This window comes from Dipteris shenzhenensis, chromosome 17 (assembly GCF_047967505.1).
Source record: "Dipteris shenzhenensis isolate YYH24624 ecotype China chromosome 17, Dip_SZ_1.0, whole genome shotgun sequence".
In the NCBI taxonomy this organism is placed as follows: domain Eukaryota; kingdom Viridiplantae; phylum Streptophyta; class Polypodiopsida; order Gleicheniales; family Dipteridaceae; genus Dipteris; species Dipteris shenzhenensis.
Window position 1 is genome coordinate 50288059 of NC_141612.1, and position 22283 is coordinate 50310341.

General features: G+C 41.5%; 1 protein-coding gene across 4 annotated transcripts; it reads right to left on the reverse strand.

Moving 5' to 3' along the window:
• Positions 1–768: 768 nt before the first annotated feature.
• LOC147892246 (aquaporin NIP6-1-like) lies at positions 769–19935 on the reverse strand. Of its 4 annotated transcripts, XM_087388920.1 has the most exons (7): positions 19464–19935; positions 19243–19384; positions 18978–19138; positions 18651–18857; positions 18166–18360; positions 1322–1383; positions 769–1094 (listed from the first exon to the last, which is right to left on the reverse strand). In XM_087388920.1, exons 3-7 carry the CDS (start codon positions 19086–19088, stop codon positions 902–904), a joined length of 768 nt encoding a protein of 255 aa, XP_087245046.1. In that variant the 5' UTR covers positions 19089–19138; positions 19243–19384; positions 19464–19935; the 3' UTR covers positions 769–901. The 4 variants fall into 4 exon arrangements, with proteins under 4 accessions (XP_087245046.1, XP_087245049.1, XP_087245045.1 ...); XM_087388923.1 differs by lacking the exon at positions 19243–19384 and having other exon boundaries at positions 18651–18779; XM_087388919.1 differs by lacking the exon at positions 19243–19384.
• Between the last annotated feature and the right edge of the window lie 2348 nt (positions 19936–22283).

Sequence of the window (22283 nt, forward strand, 5' to 3'; positions counted from 1 at the left end):
ATACCTTATATTTTGTGGGAGGGGGGACATGTCGTACTCTAGTGCAACATCCTTGATTGCCTTTTGTGTTCGTTGGATTGCCTTTAGATAGATCGATGAGGCTCGAGTCATCAAAGCATGCAATCCCATTGATTGTTGGATTGATTGGAGGACCATAGTCAATGACATCATCAAAGGTGTCATTCGAGAGCTGACATAACACCTCATCCTCTCAGAGATAGGTTTCTTCAATCACTTCCAATAGGGTAAGGTATTTCTCATTCTCAATCCTGATTGGATCAACCGAAGCAAGATATGGCTTGGTTGCTGCTCAGATTCCTTGCCTCTTTTTTTGTGTTGTCATTTTATTACTCATCAAGATATGTACAAAGCATAAGACTCAATGCTTCTCATATAGAGAGCACCAATATGCATATCTTCTAGTAACTATAGTGAAGAAGAAGAGTTTTTCTATGGATTTAAATTATTTTCCCCCCTCTTATTAGGCATTTTCTAACACCGTTACAAAATTTTCTTGAGATTTTAAAAGTGCTTTTGATGTAACTCTACTTTGGATGTAATGTTACATTAAATTTTATAATTTCTATTTTTTAAAGCTTTGATAAAAATAAACTTGGAGAGTGCACTAGCCCAAAATTAATGAGTATAGTGTTTGTAACTTCAAAAACAAAAGAGGAGCAATACAAAAGTATGCTAAAAGCCAAGTTTCACCACTATAATAGGACTAGACCTCTCTCTGTTTCTTTCTTTTTCCATGATCAAGGGGTGTGTCTCTAAGCTTAAACAATGAAATTATCCTTAAAGAATAAAGAGAGGGACATGCTTGAGTCAATTTCTAGAAGTTTACTAAACCTAGGATAGAAAATTGAAATAGAAAGTAATTCTTTTGAATATTTTAGCATCATCTATTGCATGTACAATAATGAGCTTCATTTTTTATAATAGATCCTATTTGTAAGACTTTATAAGATATGGCACCTATAATGGCTCCAGCTGTAGGAGCCACTAAGTATATCCAAATATGTTTATAACTTTTTTGTATAATAGCAGGGGCCAAAGATCTTATCGGATTCATGGATGCTCCTGAAATAGCCCTGCATGATATCATGATTTAGCCATCATAGAGAAACATATAGAATCTGTGTACTAACAATCTCAAAATAGAGCTATTAAAGCTAAATTAAAATGTAGTTTTAAAAATATACACCATTATTGTGGATGCACAATGATATTCTTCTATTCTACATATTTAAAAAAAACAATAAAATTGCTCATAAAATCTAATCAAAGCTAAAGTAGTGGGTGTGGTATATTTACATACCCCCCTAATAGCATGTTTGAAGCTACAGTCAACCCAATGGCAACTGCTTCAGTGAAAGCATCCTGCAATATATAAAACTATAGTGAATGTATGTATTGCCTTGTAAGAAGGACTTCTAACAAAGAAAATAATTCTTTTTATTAATGAAATTCCAAAATTTTATGGTAGAAATGTTATGGTACCTAAAATAGGACTGTAATATTCATTGCTATGCCTCTAATTGTGCTACATATAGTGTGCATCAATGCAATTACCTATAACCTTGGGATCACTACATCTATCAACCAATGTGATGTGATTGAATGAATTGTAAAGGTTTGGAGCTGAGTAAAGACTAACCTAGAAGAATAAATCTTTCTTTGAAAGACAAAGATTGTTATAGAAGAATAAGGCTGTCCTTAAGAGAGAAATTTTTTAAATTTCCCATATCAAGAAATTAAAAACCACCCTTAAGGGTCACAAACAACTAAATTCCATCTCCTTGCCAAAATCCATGAAGACATTTCACACCAAATTCAATATTCATTTCTTTTAACGTCTGAATCTACAACCAAGATTATTCCACTATTCTTAAGTTTGTAACTGCTCACAACATTGTTGATGTATAGACATGTAAATAGTTTATTGACATACAATCTAATGGTTTGTACTTGTATACTCAAAATGTTGAACTTTGTGAGCACTAAGATCCCACTCACATAGATTACTCTATAAACATAGATCTTCTACATTATAAACTCATATACATGGTAGCTTACCATAACAATATGTTCCCTTTGAAATATCCATGGTCCATTAGGAAACAATTAATGGTACAATACTTTAAAAGCACATGAATAGGGCTTTTTAGTGAATTGTATAGAGAATGTATGACAAGAGGAGCAAAGTATGTCATGATATTGCTAGCCCATCTAAGCCAAGTGGTTCTCCTTCTTCATGCATAGGAATATTTCCCATTATCCTCCTCTATTAAGGTTCTAGAAATAGGACATCCCTAACTAATAGAGAGCTAATACATGTCCTTCCATACACTTAAAGAGTACATCATCTCTGTGTTTTCCCCATGTGTCATTTGGAATGGAATTGGACGTTTTATTTAAACCCTAACCAAGATGATAGTAATGAGCCATCACTATTTCATTCTCACTATATCTACAACCTCTCACAAGAATTATTCATTTTGCGATTCCCTTAATCTCGCATGGAATTGGCGTTCAAAATAAAGTGTAGCAAGATAGCTATATATAGTATTCCCTTGACAATAATATTTAGGCTACCTCTAGCTAAAACTCAATGCTAATTCAAGCTTGCTTCTTCAATTTTTGTACTCCCTATTCCAATGAAGAGAAAACTTCGTTATATTTTCTCTTATGGCACGATCCCATCTACAAGAGAGATTTATGATAGAAGTGACAAGTTATGAGAAATTTTGTAGAAGGTATACTAGTGAATCTGATTCCTAGTCTGCTTATTCATAAGAGGACAGGAACCTTTCTCATGTAGACGTGATCAATCCTATAAGCCAAGACACTTATGAGATATGACTTGATCTAGGTGGAGGGGAAAAAGGAGTGCAAATGTGCTCAATGATGATGTGTCATTGTGGGTCACATGCAGTGTTGATGTGGCACTATGCCTAGCAACAGGTGTGCTAGTGGAGCCCTGTGCTGAGGTGGTAGGACTGGTCACATGCAGTGATTGTGGAGCACTGTGTGCCTATAGAGGTCAGTGCTGATTGGACAACTAAGGTGGCACTACTGAGGTGGCATAGATGATGATGTCAACAGATGATGTGGCAATGATGATGTGTCACTAATGACATGGCAGATGACATGGTAGCTGAGCTGGTAGGGTGACGTGGACTGCTAACATGGCAATTGCTGAGGTGTCAGATGAGATGATGTGGCACTTAGAGATAAGGATGCCACGTGGTTGGTCCTTAACCAAGCCCTGTGGTTGAGTGAACTCCTTGAAGATAAGGAGAAGGCCATGTGTCAGAGAATTGACCACCGGAATCTATAGAAGATTCCATTGAAATCTTTTGGCAGGTGGCTGTAGTCGGTGGAGCTCCTATGAGCGTCACGGCTGGCTAGAGGTCATTGAGGAGTCAAGGCTGGAGGATGTTACAAAGCGCTGGAGGAGCTATTTCATGAGCCATTTGTAGATGCGGGTCTTTGATGGAGCAAGGAGGCATCGTGTTGAGGGCTACAAAGAAGTACATTGGCTAGTCATTGTGTGGACTCGTCATTGATGGAGGATCTCGTGGAAGCATAGAAGGAGCCATCAATGGAAGAGCTTTGATGCAGGGTCGCTTGGAAGACGGGAGCTATTGCAGGGCCGACAGCTCTATTGCAGGGTCGACAACCAAGTTTGGAGCTCATGACCCATTCATTTGGATTGCTGTGGAGACTTTGCAGTTGATGGGGTATGAACTTGAAGGAGCTGAGATCTCCGTAGGTCTCTCCTTAGGTCTCTCTCACAGACTCACAAAGAGAAGAAAAAACCTCTCTCATAAATGAATCTCACAAGTATCTCAATGCCTTATGACTCTGAGTCTCTCTCTCTCTCTCATGAAGAAACTCTCAAGGAGGATGAATGGAAATCCTCACAAAGAACATAAAAAATGAATGGAAATTTCCTCTCAAGAACAATGAATGGAAGGAGATTAACAAAAATCTAACTCTCATGGACGGAATTTTCTCTATCACTCAATGGAAGTGAAAGAACACTCAATCTCTGAGACTCTCTCACACTCTCAGGAATCACAATGCCTCAACAGAAGGCAAGGGAGCTCTGATACCATGACAAAATATGAAGAGGGGAGAGGAGAAGAGTGGAGGTGAGGAGAGAGGGCACAGCTAGAGAGCACACCACAAATGACTAACTGTACACTAAATTAGTTAAAAAAATAGAATATATACAAACCCATTAGGGTTAGGGTTAGGGGGTATAACCCTTTCCTTTATAGCACTCTATAAGGTTAGTGCTATGCACATATGATCACATGATGGTGCTATGCACACGTGATCAAATGATGTTGAGCGTGAACTCTCAATAGCTAGCTGGTCTCTATTCTAGAGGGTCTATTCTAGAGGTTAGTTGATCATCACCATGGCATCAATGGCTAGCTGATCATCACCATGGCATCAATGGCAAGATGCAGCTCGTCATGGCTTGCAAGAGAAGTAGACAGAGCTTTCGGGATAGGAAAGCTGAAAAGCTTTGTCAAGCACAAGGAACGAATTGCGGGTTGAGAAAAGCAATGGCATGGTATCAAAATGAAAATGGAAGACACTTTTGAAACGTTTGCAAAGGGCAAAAAAACAACAAGAAAGAAGACAATTTGTAGAGTAGTAATAGAAAGTAGTTACAAATTCATGCTAGCTTAGATCAATTAGCAGCAACTAGGGTGGCATTAGCTATGTTGGTGTCCCCTAAAACACAGGAGAAACAGATTGGGTACACAATGTCAAAGATTTGTCAATCAAAAGGACAAATGTGGCTCCAGCGGTTGGATGTAGGGCAGAAGGAATGCATGATCATCCCAATCTAAAATAAGGACATATGTAGAAAGCAGACGAGATGCAAGAACTTTGACGAGTACATCATACACATGCTGGATACAATGCATATCAGTGGTTGCCTAAACCAACCCTGTGTGGTTGTCAGATTGAGTTTTGGAATAGTTTAATTGTTTAATTTTAAAACCGAGCTGGCTTGGACTTGATGTGAATGTCCTAAAACAACCCAGTGGTTGGAACATCATGTGATTATGCTAAACCAACTCAGTGGTCATCTGTGATTGAGTTTTAGAATGTTCAATTTCTACGCTAAGTTGGCTCGAACTTAATGTAATTCTCCTAAATCAGGCTAGTGTTTGGAGCATCATGCAACCATGGCTAGCTTAGGTTAAACACCAGTTATGTGATTGTCCTAGGTCGACATGGTTGAACAAAATTTAACAATACATTTTTCAATAGAATAAAACAACAATATATTATTCTTGTCTAATTGATGACCAGCTCGATGGTTGAAATTGTTGTGTTTCTTAGTAGTTAATTATTCAAATTTAATTTCCCACTAGCTCGGGTCATATACTAGTTAATTTCTAAACTGGGTTGGTTTGGACTTAATGTGATTGTCCTAAACCAACTCAATGGTTGGAACATCATCGAGTTGGTCCAAGTCAAATAGCAATTACGTGATTGAAAACGTGATTAAACAGAAATACAAAAATGAACAAGAATATATTGTTATTTTCTAATTGTTATATATCATCGATCATCGAGCCATGTTTAGGTCAGAAACCAGCTATGTGATTGTCCCAAACTAGAAGGATGGTAGAAATTGTTTTGTTTTCTAGTAGCTTTTATTAGTTTAATTAGACTGTGTTTTTTGCATGTACAACAATATATCATCGAGCTGGTTCGGTTTAGACAAATCCTGATGGTTGAAATTGCTCCATTTTCCTCCTATTTTCCTCTTCACCCAAAAGGTGAGGGAAATGTCAAAAGATGTTAGGCATCTCTCATACAGTTATGGCTCTAGTTTTGAGATGATTGATTAAGGTTTTTCTAGTTTTAGATAGATTTCATGAAGATGTTGGAATCCTTGAGCAAAAGATTTTCCAATTCCCTCACCTTCAAGGGACACTTTGACTGAACAACTTCGGACAAAGTGTCCAACTAGAATGTAAGGGAAATGGAATACTTACACTAGGTCCCACCACCGCGGTGGTGTTGAGTTGATAAGTGCTATAAGAAGTGCCACAAAAACATAACAAGTGCTAACATATTCGTCTTTGGATGTAATCTCTTTTGTTCATCAACTTTTGCTCCAAGTGTAATCTCTTTTATTTCAACTTTAATGTAATACTTTTATCATAAAATCTACTGTTACTATTACTTCGAGGTAGTGAAAGAGGCTCTTACAAATTCTTGAGTTATATGTAGTGTCTTTGTTCAGCTTTAGCTCTTAGTAATGGTGGCTGAGTTGTTATACCCTCCGAGTGTAATCTCTTTTAAGCCTCTAATATAAATAATACTATTATTGTAACCATTGCTGGTTGTAGTCATTGCATAACTAATTGGTGCATTTTCGTTGGTTTTAGTATTAATTGTTGCAAGTAGCACTAAAATAGTTCCAAGAACCAGCATTGTGGTTGCAAGAAAATGCATTTTCCTTGCAACCTACACTAAAATAGAACTAACATATTGGTTGTATAAGGAAATAAATTTTCCTTAGTTTAGGATTAACTGAAAGGAGCACTAAAATAGTTCCAAGAACCAACGTGGTGGTTGCAAGGAAATACATTTTTCTTGATTTAGGATTAACTGCGACGCATACTAAAATAAAACCAGCACGATGGCTGCATAAGGAAGTATATTTTCCTTCGTTTAGGATTAGCTTTTAACCACTTGTTTTAAAATTTGATTGCACTTGCATTACACTATAACAACATGCTATTCCAACCATCGGCATGGTTTTAAACTTGCCTGATGGCATACTAAGAAGAAAGGGACCGCTTGATGCAAATATAGGAAAAGTTGTGGGACTCCAACGCAGGTCTCATGTGACCCACTCAACGAAAAAGGAGTTTTTCAACATTAAAAAGTTTGATGGGACAAACTTTTCTTTGTGGAAAGAACAAATAAGGGATGTGCTTATTCAAAAGAAGCAGATTAAACCCTTGGCAAGGATTGAAGCTAAGCCTGCAAATATGTCTGAGGATGATGGGAATGAGTGGGATGCATTAGCAAAGTCTACTATTAGACTTCATCTTGCAGAGTCAGTTTATTTCACAGTAGTAAATGAGCAGACTACTGAAGATTTGTGGAAGAAACTGTGTGCCACTTATGAGAAGGAAACTGCCTCTAATAAAGTTTACCTCATGAAGAGGTTGTTTGAGCTGCAGATGAAGGAAGGGGTCTCCATTGCTTCTCACTTGAATGAATTCAATATTATTTTCAGCCAGCTTCAGGCTCAGAAGATGAATTTTGATGTAGAGACTAAGGCAATATTTCTCTTATGTTCATTGCCATCCTCATGGGATACCTTCCGTACAGCTGTCAGTAACTCTGCACCTGGTGGAGTACTAAAATTTGATGATGTTGTGGGTAGCTTGTTGGCTGAGGAGATTAGACGGAAGTCTATGGATGGCAACAAGCAAGATGCAGCCTTAAATGTGCAAAGGGGTAGATCACAGTTCAGGGGGAAGTCCCAAGAAAGAGGGAAGTCTCGTAGCAAATCCAAGGCACGGAACATTGAGTGTTACCATTGTGGCAAGAAGGGCCATATGAAAAAGGATTGCTACAAGCTGAAAAGAGAGCAAAAGGATAAGAAAAAGAATGAAAATTGGGGTGCAAATCAAAAGGAAGAGAGTCCAAGGGAGGACAAAGGAAAAGTGAAGATCAAGGAGATCAATGCAGTCACACATGATAGTGACAATGATGTTCTCTTCATGTCTAGTTTATCTGCAGAGTTGCTTACCACTTCAGATGATGCATATTCCCAGGATTGGATTTTGGATTCTGGTGCTTCATTCCATGTTACTCCCCATAGGGAATGGTTCTCCACTTATGATAGTGGAAAGACAGGTTGTGTGCATCTTGGAAATGACTATGCATGTGACATAGTGGGAGCAGGTGACATAAAGTTTTCTTTTGCAAATGGGTCTGCATTTGTTTTGAAACATGTGAGACATGTGCCTAAGTTGACCAAGAGTCTTATTTCAGTGGGTCAGCTAGATGATGCTGGTTTTCACACCACTTTTGGCTTTCAAAGTTGGAAAATTCAAAAGGGCTCTATGCTTTTGGCTAGGGGTGCCAAGTGTGGGACTTTGTATCCCTTACATGTATCAGGGGTATTTGATCATGTTGTTGCAATAACCGAGCAGCTAAGCACTTCTTTGTGGCATTGCAGGTTGGGGCACATGAGCCAGAATGGAATGAAACTCTTATGCCGTTTGGGTTATGTACCACATTTGAGTTTCTCTGATTTTGAATTTTGTGAGCACTGTCTCTATGGGAAGCAGACTAAATCAGCCCATAAAAGAAGGGGAAATAAAGAGTTTGAAATGCTTGATTTGGTGCATTCAGACGTATGTGGTCCCATGCCTACACGGTCATTAGGCGGGGCTGAATACTATGTGACATTCATTGATGATGCAACTAGGAAAGTGTGGGCTTATGCTATAGCTTGGAAGAGTGATGTGTTCCAGGTATTTCAAAAATGGCTGGCCTTGGTTGAGAATCCAGTCAGGTAGAACGCTTAAATGCCTACGGACTGACAATGGTGGAGAGTATCTCTCTCATGACTTTTAGCATTTCTGTGATACTCATGGGATTAAGAGGGAGCTTACATCCCCTCGTACTCCAGAGCAAAATCTAGTTGCAGAAAAGATGAACCGTACCATTCAAGAAAGGTTGCAATGCATGCTTTCCAATGCAAGTCTTTCTGGTGGTTTTTGGGCTGAGGCAATGAAGACTGTAGTGCATGTGATCAATAGATCACCTAGTAAGAGTTTGGATGGTGGTATTCCTGAAGAGGCATGGAGTGGAAAGAAGCCCTCTTACTCTCATTTGCGTATATTTGGGTGTGAGGCATATGCACATGTGCCAAAAGAGCTTCGAAAGAAGCTAGATCCTAAGTCTAGGAAATGCATCTTTCTAGGTTATGGTGAAAGTGGAGAGATGGGCTATCGTCTCTGGGATCCAGAAGCAAAGAAGATCATACGCAGCCATGATGTGGTCTTCAATGAGAAGAAGATGCATAAGGCACCCATGAGGGATGTGGAAATGAGGAGAATCACTTTCCAGGATATGAATCCACCTGCCTATGTTGATAGACAGCAAGCTGTCCATGCACCAAATGTGCAAGAAATGGTACCAACAAGTACTCCCACAGGTATACAATCAAGGGTAGATGATGGATCATCTATTGGTGGAAATGATGAGCCAAATGTGGCTGATATGCAAGTGGGACAGCAAGCTGAAATGCCCTTGAGAAGATCATCTAGAGTGTCTAGACCACCTGATAGGTTTGTTCCAGGGGTAGACTATGTGATGCTTACTGATTGCGAGGAGCCTTCTTGCTACAGAGAGGCTATGATGTGTGAGGATCAACGCAAGTGGGAGTATGCTATGCAATCAGAGATGAGTTCACTTATGAAGAATAAGACTTGGGACTTGGTTTCTGTGGCAATAGAGGATATGGAGCTTATGCAAATGGATGTCAAGACAGCTTTCTTGCATGGGGATTTGCATGAGGAAATTTACATGGTGCAGCCGGAAGGCTTTGAAGAAAAGGGCAAAGAGCATTTAGTTTGCAAGCTAAAGAAGAGTCTCTATGGTCTTAAGCAAGCACCTAGAGAATGGTATCAGAAGTTTGATGCTTTCATTCGGTCCCAGGGTTTTTAAAGGAGTGAAATTGATCACTGCCTCTACACTAAAAGGGCTAAGGATAATAACCTGATAATCTTGGCACTATATGTGGATGATATGCTATTGGCTAGCAAGAATACTTATGAGCTAGATGCATTAAAGGCCAAGTTGCATTAGGCCTTTGATATGAAGGATTTGGGACTTGCAGGTCATATTCTTGGTATGCGCATCACCTGTGATCGGAGTAGGAAACTCCTTTGGCTTTCACAAAAAGAGTATGTTACAAAAGTATTGCAACGTTTCAATATGGAGGGGGGGAAGGCAGTGAGTACTCCATTGCCTCCATATGTGAAACTGAGTCATAAAGATAGTCCCAAATCAGATGAGGAGAGGGCCATGATGGCCAAGGTTCCTTATGCATCAGCAGTTGGGAGTCTTATGTATGCTATGATAGCTACTAGACCAGACATTGCATTTGCAGTGGGAGTTGTTAGCCGGTATATGGCTAATCCAGGAAAGAGGCATTGGGAGGTAGTTAAGTGCATCATGAGGTACATGAAGGGTACCAAGGAGATGTGCATTTGCTTTGGTAAAGGAGACATGCGTGTACTTGAGTACACAGATTCAGACTATGCAGGGCATGTGGATAGTAGGAGATCCACTTCTGGTTATGTGTTCACCTTTGCAGGTGGTGCAGTGTCGTGGATGTCTCACGCACAGAAGTGCGTTGCTTTGTCTACCACAGAGGCTGAGTATGTTGCCGCCCACAGAGGGTTGCAAGGAGGCTATATGGCTTGATCGGCTAGTGGGAGATTTGGGGATTCATACAGGTGTACCGACATTGCATGGTGATTCCATGAGTGCTATTCAGCTAGCACGGAATCCGGTCTTTCATGCAAAGACCAAACACATTGAGGTCAGGTACCATTTCATCAGGGAGGTACTTGAGGACAAGCGCATAGAGCTTGTCAAGGTTCATACTGATGATAACCCTGCAGATATGCTAACGAAGAGTCTACCTAGTCAGCGGTTTGAGTATTGTTGTGTATTGATGGGCATTGGATAGTATGTTCAATGGTCGTTCTCCCTTAAAGGCACATTGTCCTTTAAGTGGGAGGTTGTGGGGGTTAAAGGTCACTGTGCCTTTACCCCGGGTATGTACAATACTCAAACACATATATAAATGAATGAAAAAGAAGATTAGGGTGGTTCTGCACCCACTAAAACTTGTGTGGCTCTCTATTTCTCTCTCTCCCTCTTCCGTTCTTGCTTCCGTTGAGAGCACTCTCAAGGGGAAGCAATATGCGGGACTACCATATTGTTAGGTTCTGCATACAAGCTTTATAGGACATGTGGGGAGCTTGTGGGTGAAGGCTAGGTTGTCTATGATATTGTTGGATTATGCCTACAAGGTTAATAGGACATGTGCATAAAAGTCAAGGCTCATGCATTGTGGCATATTGTATAAATTTCTAGATATGCTTCCTCTTTTAATGATGTTATTACTATTCTAAAAGCTAGTTTTCTATTTTTGAGCTGTCATTTTCATGGTGCCTACATCCACGTGAGAGGTACACATTTCTATGAGCACATTATCTTCATCTAGCTATTTGCTGGATTCTTAATGAGATGTTTTTTAGGGGTAATTACATTATCGTTAATAAAATCTTGAATTTTTCTATCACAACTTTTCCAAGAGATATAGTTAGTAGTATTAAGCTTTTGTATGTCTCTGTTCATCTTTATTGAGTCATGGAATTGGCAAGTTGTCCATCTATAAGAGGGTTGCAAAGTGATGGACCTCTTGGACCAACTTCCTATTCTTTTTAGAGGATCTATAAAAGGTCCAACCGGAACCCTCTGGCCACAACCCAAGAAACATGAAAGAATAGGTACCCCGATTGAATTTGGGGCAATTAATTAACTAGTTTGTGGGGGGAGTGTGAGTGGGATGGGAGGGCTTGAATTAAATAAAGGGGGAAGAGGGAGGGGCAATAGTTAGAGGGGGAAGGGGAAAGGTTGAATTCAATAAGGAAGGGACATGAAAGAAAGGGAGGGGGCAACTTATGAAGGGCATATAGTACTATCTTAAGAAAAAGGGTACATAATATTCCTGTGAGATTACTATTTAGCTTGATGGTAGGGCCCGTGAGTTGGAAAATGAATGTTTTGGGTTCAAATATTTTCTTGAATGTTTCAGTAAGCCCCTTTGCACATAGTCTATGCATAAAATAAATTAAACTAGGTTGCAGTAGGCAGCCTTTCCATCATGGCTCTAACTCCAGATTGGACCTAAATCCTCACTATTATCCAATTGTAGTTTCAGTAGCAAGGTCCTCAACTTTGTCCAACAATTACTCAATCAATTAATGGTAAGAAAGAAAATATGCAATTATCTCCCTCCTTATATAATAGTGCAAGAAAATAATACAACGTCTGTGCTCAACAGATAACAAGATCTTGTACACAAGAGAGAAGACAAGATAGTATGGAGAATCAAAAATTTGATTACTGTAGAACTGATACAATAGATGGCGCTGCATCCCAACCGTGCACTCCTGTGAAAGAAGCTTCGATGGTGTGCTAGAAATAGTAGAAGATGGAGGCTGGATGCTAAGGAATCAGGGTTGCTGTAGCCAGTGATGAAATGGGCTTCACGGGCTTGCTCTTATATAGCCACCAGTCATAGTCAGTTAGGCTCAATTGGATGGCCGACCTAGTTCACCCAAAACGGTCGACTGCGGTCCCAAAATAGGCCACTGACCATACTATAGAACTGGTGCACAAAACAGAGCAACTAACCTACAGTTGTCATTCGGCCCACAGCCATCCGAGATCATCTGAGGCTCCAAACGGGCCTCGCAGCCCGAGAGCTCGAGAAATGCTTCGTCTACCCTCAGTGCGGTCAGTCAAGGGATGCCTTCCCGCACTTGCATGTAGCCTAGTTGGTGGTGTGCCAACTCTATCTGAAGCCGTCCAGCCATCAGGCCACACATGGCCCCCATCTGGTGTCCAAACCAGGACCGGATAACCGAGCTACTCAAATGCCTTCTCCTCATATGGGGGGCTTATAAGTACAGTTAGCTGGTTCCCGCATATTTACACGAGAGTGAAGCATTGATATCTAACACCCCCCCTCAATGTCCACCCGCAAGTGAACTTACTTTTTTGGCCCAATGCCAAGTCGATGAAGATGCCTCTCCAACAAGTCTCTTCCAAGAGCCTTCGTGAAGATGTCCGTAGCATTCTCTGTAGTTGGACAGTAAACCAAGTCGACCTCTCCATCCATGATGAGCTCGCATACAAAGTGATATTGAATCTCAATGTGTTTTGTGCGAGCGTGGAACATCGGGTTCTTTGCAATCACCATGCAACTCTTATTGTCACATGATAACTGTGTAGGCTTGTTCTGCACTACACCCATGTCTCCCAAAATCCTCCTCAACCACGCTGCCTCGCAAGAAGCAAAGCATGCAGATTTGTACTCAGCCTCGGTAGAAGAAAGAGCAACTGTGGGTTGCTTCTTGCTGACCCATGACACAACTCGAGATCCAAGTGAGAAACAATACCCTATCACTGATCTCCTGCTGCCCATGTCTCCTACCCAATTTGAGTCACAGAATCTGGTCAAGATGTTGCCCTTGGTATAGGTGATGCCATAATCAAGTGTGCCTTTGATGTATTTCAGCACCCACATCCCTGCCCTCCAATGGTTCTCCCGGGGCTTATTGGAAAACATGCTTAGTACACCAGTCGCAAAACTGATGACCAGCCGTGTGTTGCACAAGTAAATCAAGCTGCCAACAAGCCTTCTGTACTTTGCTTCGTCCACTAGCGGTGATGAATCCTCGTTTGAGAGCTTTGCGTCAACCTCCGTAGGGGTACCAACTGTTTTGCACTCAGCCATGCCAAATGCCTTCAGTATCTCTCCAGCATACTTCAGCTGTGAAATGAAGATCTATTTTGGCTCTTGCCAAACTTCAATCCCCAAACAAAAATGCATCAGTCCGAGGTCTGTCATTTCAAACTCTCTTCCTAGCAAATGCTTCGTCTGCGAGATCTTCTCTTCATGGTTCCCTCTTATGACAAGGTCGTCCACATAAAGGACCACGATCATACACCTGCCTCCTTCTCTGAGATATACAAATTTGCATCAGATGGGCTCCTCCTGAACCCGTTTTGCAGAAAGTAGGCATCCATTCACTGGTACCACGCTCGTGGGGCCTGTTTCAGCCCATAAAGTGCCTTCTTCAGTTTGCAAACTTTACCTTCTGAATCGGGGATCTCAAAACTTGGTGGTTGTTCCACGTATACCTCCTCCTTGAGATCTCCATTCAGAAAGGTAGATTTCACATCCATCTGAAACACGGGCCAACTTCCCTAGGTAGCTAAAGCCAAAACACTACGAATTAAGGTTAATCGAGTTGTGGGAGCAAAAGTATCTTGATAATCAAAACCATGTACCTGTGCAAATCCTTTTGCCATGAGCCGAGCCTTGTACTTATCCAACATGCCATCGGACTTGTACTTGGTCTTATCCAACTTGCGTTTATGTGATCGATCCACAAGGTCCCAAGTGTTGTTCATTATGGAGTCATACTCTGACTGCATAGCCTCCATCCACCTATCATTGCCCTATGCCTCTTCAAGACACTTGGGTTCATCAGCACGGATCACTTCTATCATCAAAGCATAGTTGACCAAGTGTTCTTGTGCCCTTCTTTGCTCCTATAATCTCTTGGACCGGCGGTGTTCAGATGGTTCCTCCTCAATGGCTGGAGGTTCTCTGTGATCCAAAAGCTGCTTTATCCTCTTCAGGAATGGTCGTTGCTGTTGTGGTTCTGCAGGTTCTTCTTCATCTTCTTTGTCTTGAATCCTCCCAAGCACCGTTGGGGGAGTTTAGTCTACTGTTGGTTGTGGTACTGGATGGATATCCTGGTCCTGGTTGTCTGGGAAGAGAGCATCCTCCTCCAAATGATGCGGCTATTCTGAGAAGACCACATCGCGACTTACAATTACCTTTTTGGTAATAGGGTTATAGAGACGGTAACCCTTCGCCTCTTCACTGTAGCCCAAGAAAATACACTTCCGGCTCTTCGGTTCCCATTTGGTCCTAGTAGCATCAGGGACATGCACAAAATAGTCACATCCAAAAACTCTGAAATGTGCAGCTGAAGGTTTCTTACCAGAAAAGGCCTACAGTGGAGTCATCCCGTTCACAGCCTTCGTGTAGCTACAATTGAGAATGTAAACTGCAGTGTTACATGCTTTAGCCCAGAAAGTCTTTGGCAAATCTTTCCTTTTCATCATACTCTAGCCCATTTCACAAATGACATGCATCTTGCGTTCTGCTACTCCATTTTGCTGTGATGTATGTGGCAGGGGTTTTTGCCTCTTGATTCCGTGACTTTTGCAGTAACTTTCGAATTCAGTCGATGTGAACTCTCCACCTCTGTCTGATCTCAGCTTCTTCACTTCCTTCCCGATTCTTTCTCGACCATTACATGCCATTCCTTGAACCTACTAAAAGCCTCGTCTTTCGTCGTCAGGAAGTATATCCATATCCTTCTACTGTAGTCATCGATCACCATCATGAAGTAGAAGGAACCACCCGAAGCTTCCATCTCCATCTTTCCGCAGAGGTCCGTGTGAACGAGCTCTAGAGGAGCCTTTGCCCTCCTGGCCTCTTTAGGAAAGGGCCACCGATGCTGCTTGCCCATCATGCAAGCTTCACATACATCGGGCAGATCTGAAATTTCTAGTAGGTCTGCAATCATTCCACTTTTATGCATCTCCTTCAAAGAACTAAGGTTTAGATGACCAAATCTCTCATGCCACAGCTTAGTGTTCTTCACATCCGCTCGAGCGCTAAAAGCTGAGAGTTTGTAGATGTTGTTGCGTCGTGTACCTTTACCGACCTTTCCTTGAAGATCTAGGATCTGTGCACCATTCTTATCGAATTGAACTTTGAGGTCCCGATCCGTGATCGTAGAAACGGACAACAAGTTTCTCTTTATATCTGGCACATAAAGAACATCGGACAACTGTTTTACAAATCCATCTGACTTGAGAGCAATCGTAACTTTTCCTTTTGTTGGACATTTTGCATCATTGCCGACTACTACCATGATGTCATTCCCTAGCGGCTGTAGAGAAGTATACCAATCTTTAAAACTAGTCATGTGGCGTGATGCACCACTATCAATGATTCACGGTTCATCCGCAGGTACATGAACTGCTTCCATGAAAATCTCCTCAATTGCAACGAACAGCTCTATTGGTACTACTTGCGCACTATTGCTGGACTCTTTCTTTACTCCGTTCTTCTCATCTGCAATCTTCTTGTGGCACTCATTCTACTTGTGCCCTACCTTGTTGCAATAGAAGCACTTGATCTTCTTCTTTCTCTTTTTATCATCAGAAGAAGATGGGTTACTAGAGTCCTTATCCTTACCTTTTTTTGATCCGGTCTAGAAAGCCGAATCTTCTCCAGTCCTCATCTTTTGATGCATCTCCTCCTCCAGAAGCATCGCGCTGAAATCCTCAAAGTTGAGGGGCAGATTTTCGTTCTGTGTATTCAGCACCATAACAAGACCATCGTACTTTGGTGGGGGAATCCGTATGCACCTTCATGCTAGATTCTCGCTGGTGATGGTGATGCCAATCGCAGTCATCTGATCGCGCATATTCTTTACCCTGGTGATGAACTTCTCTGCCGCTTCAGACTCAGACAATTTTTCATTCGTGAGTTGAGTCTCCAGATTCTGAATCCGTGTCTGATTCATGGTCTCGTGCTGATTTTTCAAGACCGTCCAGCCTCCTCTGTTGTGGTGACGTGTTAAATTAACGCCATGATGGAATCACTAACACTGTAAACAATAGAACACAGCGCATCTGCATTTCTTCTTGTCCACACGAGAATCTCATCCGCAGTTAGTACTATCTGTTGTCCTGCATTGGTTGGATCCGGTCTCCCGACCTCACGTCTGCCCCAGTAGCAATGTCCCAAAGCTCACATGCGCTTAGGATGGTCTTCATCTTGAACTTCCAGAGAGGATAGTTAGAGCCGTCCAACTTTCCGCTTTTGCCAAACGGTGGGATTCGCGGTCTTGCGGACTGGGCCATCTCTCACAATCTGCTCGCAAACAAAAACACACTACCAAATCTTCTTGCTAGAGTCCAGGATCTGATACCATGTAAGAAAATAATACAACGTCTGTGCTCAACAGATAACAAAATCTCGTACGCAAGAGAGAAGATAAGATAGTATGGAGAATCAAAATTTTGATTACTGTAGAACTGATACAATAGATGGCGCTACCGAGGCGCTACCTCCCAACCGTGCGCTCTTATGAAAGAAGCTTCGATGGCATGCCGAAAACAGTAGAAGACGGAGACTAGATGCTAAGGAATCAGGGTTGCTGTAGCCAGTGATGAAATGGGCTTCACGGGCTTGCTCTTATATAGCCACCAGTCATAGTCAGTTAGGCTCAATTGGGTGGCCGACCCAGTCTGCCCAAAACGATCGACTGGGGGTCGGTCCCGAAATAGGCCACCGATCATACTATAGAACCGGTGCGCAAAACAGAGCAACTAACCTACAGTTATCGTTTGGCCCACAGCCATCCGGGATCATCTGAGGCTCCAAACGGGCCCCACAACCCGAGAGTGGGCTGCCTCAGGAAATGCTCCATCATAACTAGTGTCCAAACCAGGGCCTACCGGATAACCGAGCTATTCAAATGCCTTCTCCTCATATGGGGGGCTTACAAGTAGAGTTAGCTGGTTCTCGCGTAGTTACACGAGAGTGGAGCATTGATATCTAACAAATAGATTTGCGGGAAGAATGAATAAAAAAATATGCTTTTCGGTCAAATTCGGAAGGAGTGTTTTAGACCTTTAGATCAATCTAAAATCAAGGGCCTTGGCTTAAGGAGAGCTCACAAAAGGTTGCTATCTAGAAAGCATATTTCAAACCCTTGGATCTTCATAAAGATCAACACCTATAATCACGACACATGGCTTAACGAGGGCTTAGAAAAAAAAAACTTCCTTTTAGTTTGCCTATCGTAAACGTGCATAAATAAATCAAACCATAGAGAAACATAGCTTAATTAAAGTATATATAAATTAAGCCATAGGTAAACATAGGTTAATTAAGCCTCCACTCACCAAAACTAATTGAAATTGGTAGGAGAGGTGAATTAGACCTAAGGAATTTTAAGAGTCTACTTGGCGAGAATTCTCAAGAGTCTATCCATTATCAGATTTACAGCTACGCCTCTCTCTCTCACTCACACACAAATCAAATAGGAGAGGCGAATTAGACGTAAGGAATTCTCAAGAGTCGATCCATTCGAGCTAGGCCTCTCTCTCTCTCATCACATACACACACACACAAATCAGACACCCCCCGCACCTACGCAGTAGGTATCAAAGAGAAATGGTTAGAGATAGACTGACATAGTTTGGCTGGGCATTGATGGCCGTCGCCAAGAAGGAAAGCACGAAGGTCAACAACAGCTCCATCACGAAGGCTTGGACCCATCCACCGCTTGGCTCCGTCAATGCAACACTGTTGCCCGCTTTGTAGAGAAGCTTGGTTACCCACATAGCGAAAGTTGCCGCCAGGAGTTGGCCCCCGGCGTACCAAGGTACCTGCCAATCCCCACAATCCACATGATCGTCAATTTCTGATTCATCCTCGGTTGTCGACATAACAGCACAAATGCAATGTCCTATCCGATTCATTTATGGCAGTTCCCACGTTACACAGAACGACGATGATGCGTTGCAAGCAGCAGAATTGCTCCCGCCAAAGCAGTGCTGTCTACTGGTGCAGCGATATTTGCAATAAACACATGGAATGCTAAAAGCCTAGCCAAATAGAAAGCTGCGCACGACTAGAACGCAGTCGTGATGGAGATATAATAACGGTGATTAATTACCTGGGACCAAGGGAATTGCTTGGTTACCGCAAACGCAACGGTGATTGCCGGGTTCACATGCGCGCCGGAGATGTGACCGACAGACGAGATGATCATAATCAACGAACAGGCAACAGCAGCTGCCTGCCCCTTGATATCCAATCCGACCATTATGGATCCGCAAACACTCAGCATAAGAATGAAGGTTCCCAACATTTCCGCAGCGATCTACGGTCAGTAATAAGGACAAATTATACAAATAAGAAAACCTTGGATATTTGGCGCAGTATTACGATAAGAAAATACGGCGTTTTGTGTCGGCAGTGATATTATAGGATTGTTACAGACCCGGCGTGCTATCGAGAACATGTGACGAACTTTGCAGGATTGTTGTGGCCGGGGCAGCTGATCAGAAATCTGTTCTTCCAAGAGGGGCTTTTGATCCCCAAAGCGGTCCATATTGTCTTCAAATTGCAACTTGTGGTTTCAATGATTTGATTTTGCATGGACTGCAGAACGCAAGAGAGACCTGTTAGCTCCAATCAAGAGTCGTGCCTCGATTCCAGTCATTGCGAGTAATTTGGAAAACGAAAAAGAACTATTATCCTGTAACTTGAGTCTTGATGGACCTTCGGAGTAATAATCAAAGCAGACGAACACTTAGACGAGAATTCGAAATTGTGGAGGCTGGACGCGATGGCACTTGGCTGTAGCCACGCCCGGAGTTATGAGGGGAGGGAAGTTCGTTCTGTTACCTGTAGGCTGTATCTCAATCTTTCAAACAGAATAGGAGGAATCTAGAGGATGGTTCAACAAGTTGTACAGGATGCTCACCATGTCCAGTGGGAATCGGTTATCGGTCCGGCTGGAGTGCTGAGTACTAAGAAACTCGTTCCCGGTTTCAAAACTTCCTGGTAAAGCATAGACTTCCTGGTACGTTTCGAGCAAATTGTTTCAACCTGTCACCGTTTACGTGGTTCCAGAGATGGCGAATCACACCTTCCAGATACACTAAGAATTCTACTCTTCTGCGCTTGTGTCTCTGTCATGCACTTCGTACAACTTGCAACTAGCTAGATCAGTCAAGAACCACCAACCTGATCTTCAAATTCGCAGGAAACGACGACTTTCAGAAATTCAGGCGGAGGTTTGAAGAATGCGTTTCCAAACGTGATACATTAACAAGCAGCACGACGAGTGCTGCAACTATTGGTTCACAGTACGAAAAAGGTGGCTGGGATCATTGATCGTATCGCAAGCCAAAACGTAGTGGTAATCGTGTGATGCCGGCCCGGAGGTGCAGGAAAAAGGCACCTACATGACTCGTGAGATAGTTTTTCCAAACAGGAGGCAACTCGTGATTTCCTGATGTGGGCAGCTGATCAGGAATCATAGATGGCAGTTGCAAGAAAATGCAATTTGCATGGTGACATTGTTGCGGCGTCAAGATCGTGCCAAGGAAAGTATGGTATGTTATTTCTCTTTTGCTGTTGAGTGGGAGACAGTCTTTGGAGCTCGACGAAGGCTATTGGAATATCTCACGATTATATGGTTGTATATATAGATATAGATACATACGTATACATATATATATATACATATAGATATATATCACGACTACAAAACTAGGTAGAAATGGCAATAGGAAATGGCACACAATTTCCAATTTTGCCTTTTTTAATGTATGGAATGGCAACAGCTTCTCAAATTGCCATATTTTTTGCAAAAATGACACTTAGAAATGGAAACTCGTTCTTGAAATGGCAATAAAAAATGGCAACCTTTTATTGTCTGCCATTTCTTAGTAATAATTGACAACACCAAATGGCAACCAATTCTTGACTACCCTTTCTTACGAAAAAATGGCAGCAAAATCTTGATTGTCATTTCTTATTATGAAATGGCAACAAAATCTTGAGTGCCATTTCTTATGAAGAAATGGTAGCAAATTCTTGATTGCCATTTCTTGACTGCCACTTCGTTCAAATAAATGGCAAGCACTTCTTGACTGCCATCATATGCCATCCTAGAGCAATGCTTTCCTTCTATTTGGAAAAAACATGTTAAGTAATATGAGCTCAAAATACCAATGTGTCAAAACAATGACCTCTTCCCCAAAATAAAAATATCATTGCTCATCTTCTCTACACAAACGCTTCCAAAGGCAAAGTACACCAAACATATTATGTGGCTTTGATGTGGGCACAAAACTTGTAATAAAATAATCCAGACACCTCTTGACCCAAAGTCTAGTAGCAAGTTGCACAACAAATTGAGGCTAAAATTAGGCATGATAATGGAGATCTATTTTGGTAATCGAGACATCACTGGAGATGCCACTTTTTGTCACTCAAAAACACACAGAAAACCTAATGTTGTCTGGGTTGAATTTTAGGACAAGATAATAGTAAGAGAACCAGCCTAGTTTAAAAACAAATCCCTCTACAACATTGACATGCCATGAACATGGACTCCAATTCTTTCAATCAGTGTAAATTCCAAATAGGGAAAAACCATCTTAACACCATATGTCACAAAAAATTGCCCATTCAACCAACTACTACTTGAACAACTCATCATGTATAAGGACTCTCCTTGGACAAAATGGAATTCAATCCATCAAACATCAATTCACATGGCCTTTTTACATAGCTTTGTCATGTGTGAGCACAACCCTTCAAACCTTTACATTTTGCAAAGAATTGAACCTAAATACTTCAAAGTTGACTGAATAGTCCTTCAAGAGATAGAGTGACTCTCATCAAAATGTACTTGGCAATTCAATCAAATTGACTTCTCACTAAAATTGAGATACATCCTATGTTGCAATCACTCAACACTCGATCATTCCATTCTCAGAAGGATGACATACTTTATTGTGAAAGTGTTATTGCTATTGCAAGAGTACTTTGTCTCTAAGAAATACATATAACACCCTCACCTGTGATATGCTTGCATGTGTTTAACTTCATTTGTTGACACCAAGTGCTCAGAACTACCACCTAGTAAAAAGATAAAATCTTGCTTCATGGAGAAAGCTATTGCTCCAATGAATATGTTCTATTCCTCAATGCATAAAAGCTTGGTACTTAATATTTACAAGTAGCCAAGGGCTAGCACCAACAACAACCTCATTGTGGCACTCCAAAGAATGATCAGTCCATATAACAAGAGACTCTGAATTACATATTAGGAGATCTCAACGTTGACTACAAGAAGATAGTCCAAAGCATGTCACCAATTTGCCAATTTCTATCTAATCACAAAATGTAGAAAATCATAGACACACCCATGATAATCCATGGTCAACACTTGATCATTTTTGGACAATTAGCAATGCATCATTTTTAACTTTGGTCATCTTGTCTCACCTTGCAAGCCTTGTGTCCTCTCTTGCTTACTCCTTGCACTCCTCTCCTCTTAAATCCTTGCACTCTTACTTACTTCTTGATATCCTTGCACCTCATAAGACTGTCCTTGCAACTTTTATTCCTTGTACTAGTCATGGAAGTCTTAGAGGCACACTCCAGTGGTTCCATTGCTCCAACTAGTCTTGCAATCACAACATCCAATGTGTTGCAGTGATCTCTAGATAGGAAGTGAATGTGAAGGAGGGATATATTTTATGTGGGGTACTAAGTCCACATCAACACA

Bases quoted from the DNA above. Each gene is read 5' to 3' on its own strand.
- LOC147892246 (XM_087388919.1), bottom strand. From the start codon at position 19,088: ATGGACCGCTTTGGGGATCAAAAGCCCCTCTTGGAAGAACAGATTTCT. The intron at 1,384-18,165 runs GTCAGTCTATCT...TATATATTGCAG, and splicing joins TCAATGCCCAGCCAAACTAT to GATGCTTTCACTGAAGCAGT. The intron at 1,095-1,321 runs GTATGTAAATAT...GATATCATGCAG, and splicing joins TCAAACATGCTATTAGGGGG to GGCTATTTCAGGAGCATCCA.